Source organism: Lepus europaeus, chromosome 7 (assembly GCF_033115175.1).
Source record: "Lepus europaeus isolate LE1 chromosome 7, mLepTim1.pri, whole genome shotgun sequence".
In the NCBI taxonomy this organism is placed as follows: domain Eukaryota; kingdom Metazoa; phylum Chordata; class Mammalia; order Lagomorpha; family Leporidae; genus Lepus; species Lepus europaeus.
Genome location: NC_084833.1, coordinates 112509059 through 112516545, shown reverse-complemented (window position 1 = coordinate 112516545; position 7487 = coordinate 112509059). Strand labels below are relative to the sequence as shown.

At 39.4% G+C, this 7487-nt stretch overlaps 1 protein-coding gene across 1 annotated transcript; it reads right to left on the bottom strand.

Annotated features, from left to right (window-relative positions):
* Positions 1-626: 626 nt before the first annotated feature.
* Positions 627-1574, bottom strand: LOC133763955 (olfactory receptor 8B3-like). Its single transcript, XM_062197633.1, has one exon. It carries the CDS (start codon positions 1569-1571, stop codon positions 627-629), a length of 945 nt encoding a protein of 314 aa, XP_062053617.1. The 5' UTR covers positions 1572-1574.
* Between the last annotated feature and the right edge of the window lie 5913 nt (positions 1575-7487).

The following is a 7487-nucleotide window of genomic DNA, read 5'->3' as shown; positions in this document are numbered from 1 at the left end:
GGAAATGAAAAAAAGGACAAATTATTCTTTAAAATATATATTGTAATGAAGATAATTTAGCAAATCATAGTGCCTATACCATCAAGAAAACTGATAACCATGAGAATCCTTCTATTATAGTGGGCATTTAGTGTTTAGATGAGAAAGTTTGGATTTTCATTTTGATAAATTACAGAACAAATTATTCTGTCCAGATTGGGAAAAGCACAGAAGATAGAAAGGATTTGAAACAACAATGAAAACATCAGTTTGTGTTGCTTTATAGACAGAATGTTAGCTAGGAAACTGGCTTGAGTTGTCAGTGGAAAACTGGGAGAGATTAGCTATAAGGGAACTGATAAGACAATTCTACTAAACCACACATAATACTACCTGTAGAAATAATTTGGTTTTGGGTAAAATGTCTTCATGAAAAACACCGATAAAAACTACAAAGAGAATTGAAAATGAATCTTTACATGAATGGAAGGGGAAAGGGAGCGGGAAAGGGGAGGGTTGCGGGCGGGAGGGAAGTTATGGGAGGGGGGAAGCCATTGTAACCCATAAGCTATACTTTGGAAATTTATATTCATTAAATAAAAGTTAAAAAAAAAACTAGAGTTCTTCAATGTCTTTAATTCTTCTAGTTATAATAGATGTCTCATCTGAAGTTTACTTAGGGCTTTCTTCATTGCAACTTTGATGTCCTTGTTCCTCAAGCTATAGATCAGAGGATTGAGCAGTGGCCCTAAATTAGTGTAGAAAACAGAAGAAACTTTTCCTTGGTCCTTAGATTCAGGAGAAGAGTATGTAAGATACATGAATGCTGCTGATCCAAAGAAGAGGGAAATAGCAACAATATGAGAACTACAGGTGCTGAAAGCTTTGGATCGTCCTTGAGTAGATTGGATATGAAGAATGCTAGTGAGAATGAAAATGTAAGAAATGAGGATGGTGAAACTGGGTACTGTGATATTAATGCCCACAACAATGAGAACTACCACCTCATTGACATAGGTGCTGGTGCAAGAAAGTTGGAGAAGAGGGAGTATGTCACAAAAGTAGTGGTTGATGACATTGGCATTGCAGAAGGTTAGTCTAAGCATGCACCCTGTGTGGGCAGTGGCTCCAGCAAGTCCCATCACATACGCAGCAAAAGCCAGCACAGAACACAGCTGATGGGACATGGTGACCTTGTACAGCAGGGGGTTACAGATGGCTACATAGCGATCATATGCCATTGAGGTCAACATATAGCATTCCGAGATAACAAAAAAGAGAAAGAAAAACAGCTGAGTCATGCACTCAACATAGGAGATGATGTTCTTCTCTGATACAAAGTTCACCAACATTTTGGGGGTGAAAACAGAAGAGTAACAAAGGTCAATGAAGGAGAGGTTGAAGAGGAAATAATACATAGGGGTGTGGAGGTGAGAATTTAGACCAATAAGAGTGATCAAGCCACAGTTGCCCACCAGGGTGACAATATAGATCATTAGAAACAGGTAAAATAGAGGCTGTTGTAGCTCTGGACGATCCGTCAATCCAGCCAGAATAAATTCGGTAACCAAGGAGTTGTTTCCAGCCAGCATTCTTTGTTGAAACTCTGGGTGGACAGAAAAACAAATGTTACTAATTGAGAACCTAGCTCTCCTACAGACTCTCACTCATGAAGAGGGGAATCAGGGTGGCAGAACCCTTCTAAATTCTCCATTGTTTCTTGGGAGCTGTAAACAGTACCACACTCTACCACCCCACCGCCAACATTTCAGTTACTCCGTCTACATGAGCTGAATGATTAAAACCAGTTGCATTCTCCCTTAATAAAATATGGAAAGGTGGAGTAGCTGAAATACAAGTCTTATGAACTTGTGTGGCAGGAATGTGTCCCCTACGTCTCCTCTCTTTCATCTGACCAGTCACTTCCAAGTTACTGCTGAGGCTTCCATTGCTACACCAGGCACCTCAGAAGCCCTGTGACGAACAGCAAGAGAGAATAGCTTTAGGACAGAACACATGCATACACTTTACATTGCATAAGGAAATACTTCATTGCCTTTGGCTTCCCAGATACCTTAATCCAAGGACCTAAGTAGCCAACAATTGACTACAGGTATAGAGGAGACCCTTAGTAGCTGAATATGTATAATTAACCATACACTTCACTTCTATTCCACCTAGTTAGACAAATGATGAAGGAAGGAAAGTGAATGAGCTTTCACAGGTCTTATAGGAGAGCATGAAAGAAACAAAATTGGGGTCAATACTGTGGCACAGTGGGCTAAGCCGCTGCCTGCAATGCTGGAGTCATATATTGGAGTCAGTTTGTGTCCAGGCTGCTCCTCTTCTGATCCAGCTCTCTGCTAAGACCTAGGAATTCTGTGAAAGATGACCCAACTGCTTAGGCCCCTGTATCCAAGCGTGATACCTGGAAGAAGTTCCTGGCTCCTGGCTTCAGATCAGCCCAATAGCCATCGTGGCCATTTGGGGAATGACCCAGCCAATGGAAAACACTGCTCTCTGTCTCTCCCTTCTCTCTGTATGTAACTCTGCCTCACAATTAAATAAATAAATAAGCATAATTAATTTATGTGCTATTTATATCTGTTAAATTTATATAAATTATCAAACTCTATTCTTATGACCAAAAGAATGTAAACCTTTCTATGTATATAGTACATCTCAATAATTTTTGAATAGATAAATCTCTTTACTTCTTACATTAATGTGTTCTAGCTATGTTCCAGAATTGCTCTAGCTTCCTTGCTGCCAGCTGAGGATGAAGCCAACTCAGAGAGGATGAGAGAAATGCCGGCAGTAGAGACAGAGATCCATATTGCTCAGTTTCTTATTATTCAATAGAATGCTTTGCATCATTTTTCATCAATATGCAGAAAGAGGAAAAATAGGGATTTGAACAACTCACCCTGCTTCACTCGGAGGACTCAGTGCTGATCCTCTGTGTGTGTTTCTCCTCCACGGTCCTAGGGGAGGAGCTGCCTTGGAGGCATCAAAGCAGATCAGATGTGTCCACAGAATGAATGTAGTCACACTCTCTTGACTGGGAAAGGTGTCATTGATAGATCTGTCTGAATGTTCCAGAAGTCACTCTGAGGTGCAGATCAAACCTCTAGTTACAGCTTTATCCAGAGACTGTGAGGAAGGCCCCAGCCTTCACACCTGACCCAGCATGTCATGGAGCATGGAATGCTGGCTTAAATCTTATAATTCTTTTGGTTTTGATCTCAAATCCAAGAGAAGGACTCCCCTAGGATCTCCCCATTGTGATAAATTACATAGGGAAAAAGTAATGATGTCTGTGTTTACCGTAGATGTAAACTGTGCACCAGGGATTATACAATCCCCCGAGCATAGGAAGTAGGATCTTCTGCTGACATTTATAAAACTATAAGTATAATGAATGTCATCAGCATTTTAACATTTGTTAAAATCTTTTTCACTGTGTAATTCCTTTATTTTCTGCAATATTAGTGCTTTACCAACACTGCAACCATAAAGAACACAATTACAAGTACTGCACTTTTTAGTTTGGGGATATCACAGACTCATTTACTTATATTAGACAAGATTAACCTCATTCAAAACTTACTGATTATAAATTCGCATAAATACAGAAATTGATGTAATTAAACAAAAATGTCAGGATATTATTTTTAAAATTCTTAGATTGTAACTTTTTCTGCAGGCTATAATTACCTGCTCCATAATCACCAATAGTTATGGTTCAATTTAACCACATCAATTATAGACCTTTTATATTCTTAAAGAAAATGTGAAAATTACCATTTTTTACCAAAAGGTCTAGGGTCTTCCAAATTTCAAATATTTGCTTCCCTCTTCCTCCCATTCAGTTAGACATTTCAAATAAACTAAAAATAACATCTCACCTGCAACATTCCATAACAGCAATCACTTGATGTATAAAACTTTAACCATGCCCCGTTATTTTAAGATACAAAAAGATGGCTGCCTACCAAATCTGTCAAAAGTTCCGGCGATTGTGGCTAGTTGAGGAATGAACCAGCAGATGGAAGGCCTCTCTATCTCCCTCTCTGCCTCTCCATCTCTCTCTGTAGAACTCTTCCAAATAAATAAATAAATATTTTTTAAAGATTCATTTATTTATTTGAAAGGTAAAGCTACAGAAAGGGAGAGGAATACCAGACAAAGAGAGAATGAGAGGGGGGCCCGGCACCGTGGCTCACATGGCTAATATTCCACCTGCGGCGCCAGCATCTCATATGGGCACCGAGTTCTAGCCCGGTTACTCCTCTTCCAATCCAGCTCTCTGCTATGGCCCGGGAAGGCAGTGAAGGATGGCTCAGGTGCTTGGACCCCTGCACCCACATGGGAGACCGGGAGGAGGCGCCTGGCTCCTGGCTTCGGATCGGCGAGCGCCGGCCCCTTTGGCCATTTGGGGGTTGAACCAAAGTGGAAGGAAGACCTTTCTCTCTCTCTCTCTCTCTCTCTCTCTCTCTCTCTCTCTCTTTCTCTCTCTCTCTCTAATTCTACCTGTCAAATAAAGAAATAAAAAATCTAAAAAAAAAGAATGAGAAAGAGAGAGAGAGAGAAAGAGAGAGAGCAAGAGATCTTCCATCACTGGTTCACTATCCAAATGTCCCAGTAGCCAGGGCTGGGCCAGACCAAAGTCAGGAGCCAGGAGCTTCTTCCAGATCTCTCACATGAGTGCAAGGGCCCAAGCACTCTGCCATCTTCTGCTGCTTTTCCCAGGCTATTAGCAGGGAACTAGACTGGAAGTGGAGCAGCAAAAATGTGAACCAGTGCCCATTTGTGATGCTGGTGGTTTAACCTGCTATGCCACAATGCCAGCCCCTAGCTTTTTATTTTCAAGTGATTACTGATTTGTAATAAGAAATTACAAAAATAATACCTAAATTCCCTTGAACTCTTTACCAAGCTACCTTCCATGGTGACATACAGAAATGCAACAATAGGGAAATTAAGAAACTGACATTTGTACAGTGATGTTAGCTAAATATCTGATCTATTCAGTGCTCAGTAGTTCAACATTAATGTATCTGCATGTATGTTAGTGGGTGTGTAGATCTATATAATTTAATCCCATGTACATATTCATGAAACTGTAGCTACCATGAGGATGCAGAATTATTTTACCACCATAGATGAATTCCCTTCTAATCCCTTGGTAGGATACCTATCCCCACTACTTTTTCAATATCCTCTGACATCCACCAACGTCTTCTCCCTCTCTCTGGTCATTTTCAGGATAGTAAGCAGACACAAAATGTAACCTGTGAGGCTGAGTTTTTTTCACCATGCATAATGTCTTTCAGCACTTTCTTCTCACTCATACTCTTCAGCCAGTCTCCAAATCCCAAAGAATTCATCTTCTTCAAAGGCCTGGACTTTCTTCTGGTTACTCTGTTTTTGTAGTTTCTTCATCTCATGTTTTGGATTCCTCTAACAGTTTTTTCTAACTTGAACTTCTAAGGAAGATGAGAATTTGAAATACCAACATCACTACCACCACCACTACTGCCACCACTGCATACACACGCCCAATTTCTTCCTGCTCCCCACTCTCAATTCCTACAAGTATGGCTGTAATCATACATTCAGTTATATTAAGATTCCTGTCATTAAGACTATATTAAAACACCATACAGCTAATGCACCATATACTGTAATTTTCATTTCCATAGCTCCTATTTTGGTTGTTTTTCTGTTCTGTATGTTTCCCTGATGTCTTTCAAGCTTCTTCCCCCTATTTTGTTAATGAAAACCTTCTTCCACTACACTCAGCTCTGTGTATGCAATTTCATCTTCATAAATAAGGTTTCCAGGAATTTTTGACCCAATAACATGTTAATGAATTATGTTTGACTATGATATTTTGATATTTTGATTCTTTTTTCATCATTATATTAGTGATTGCATCTACCTCTGTCATGTGATGAGTCCTGTCACAGGATGTGACAAATTGAGTTCAGTGTCACAGCTGTTGAGAAATCACTGGACGAGCAGAACACAGAGAAGTGAGCCATTGTAAATTTACTAAAATATGCTTCCAGGGTACAGTGAGCAGGCAGGTCTGGTATTGTCTGACTACTGCTGTCATGTACTGCAAGGGAGCAGTGGGCCTTCAGACCAGCTGGAAGATGATTATTGCTGCAGTGTGGATTATTATCTGGGAAATACATATGTGAGTCAGGCTGCTGTGCACTAGGGTCTCTGCTATCAGTAGTGACTTTCTTATGGCTGGGGAGTTTTATTAGAGGCTTCCTAATATATTTCTGCCTTTCAAATAAATCTTTTAATAAAAAAAGGCATTACTCTGTAACAGCTTCAAAGCATTGCTCAAACCTGAAAAGCTGAAACCATTCTGATGGTGATATTTTTTGTGAAAACTATTTTGTTATTTTCTCTCCATTTGGAAGCCTTGGAGATCTTATACTGTTTCCATCGTTCTGAACATTAACAAAGATGAATTTTACATGCCTATATTTATATATTAATGAGTATTAAGTAACTCCATTTCAGAAGCCCAAGTCTGTTCTGGAACTGTTTTTTTAAAATTACATTAATTACAATGTTTTCCTCACGCTTTCTTTTTCTCTCTCTGGGACTTTTCAAGATGCTGAAATCCTAGGCTTTCTTCTTTTGCACCATTATTCACTCTCTTAATTTCCATAACTCTACTTTATGCTTTGGATTATAATCTCAAATTTCCCTAATGAGACTTTGATAATTTATTCTCTCTTTGCTGTCATTTGTAGTATTCAAGAGTATATTTTCTTTCATGGCGGTTTTTGGATGTTTTCTTTTTAACTCTTTCCTTCAAATTGTTGCTATTGTTGAAGTCACATATTTTGTATTTGTGACATTCTTTAATTTTCTTAGTATACTTGCATTAATGTTCAAGAGTAGTCTTCTGAAAAACTGGCTCGCAGCTTCATGTGAGCGCTTTGTCTCCGTTCAACTGTGGGTGTCATTGTAGAGCGTCCCATTTAAACAGGAAACTCTTAGTGGCAATGCTGTTATGGACTGGTTTGACTACTCAGAAAAGAGTCTTCCAATCTCCCTGAATGATATGATCCTGGCTTTCAAGAATCTGTAACTTAAATGGAGGGGAAAAGGCTAATGGTGTTGACATTCACGAGGTAGAATTTCTACTTTATTGTCCCATTTTCATTATGGCCTACTCTCCCTCAAACATGCACACAGGCTTCTAATGTAGAGACATTGCTTCTCTTTCTCTAACAGATGGTCCTCTAGTGTTTTACTGGGTATAGGTAGAGGTAGACCTCCGACCACATGAAGAGGAAGAGACTCTCTGAAGATGTGATCACTTCTCTCAAAGACTTTTTAAATATTTGATTCACTCTATCCCAACTGTACTTCTTCCAAAAATTCCTGGTGCCCTACAACTATCAGCACGTGAGAAATTATGTGGTGTAAGTCACATGTTTTCTTGGGTTTCTCCAGTTCTATTGTCATCCCAGATG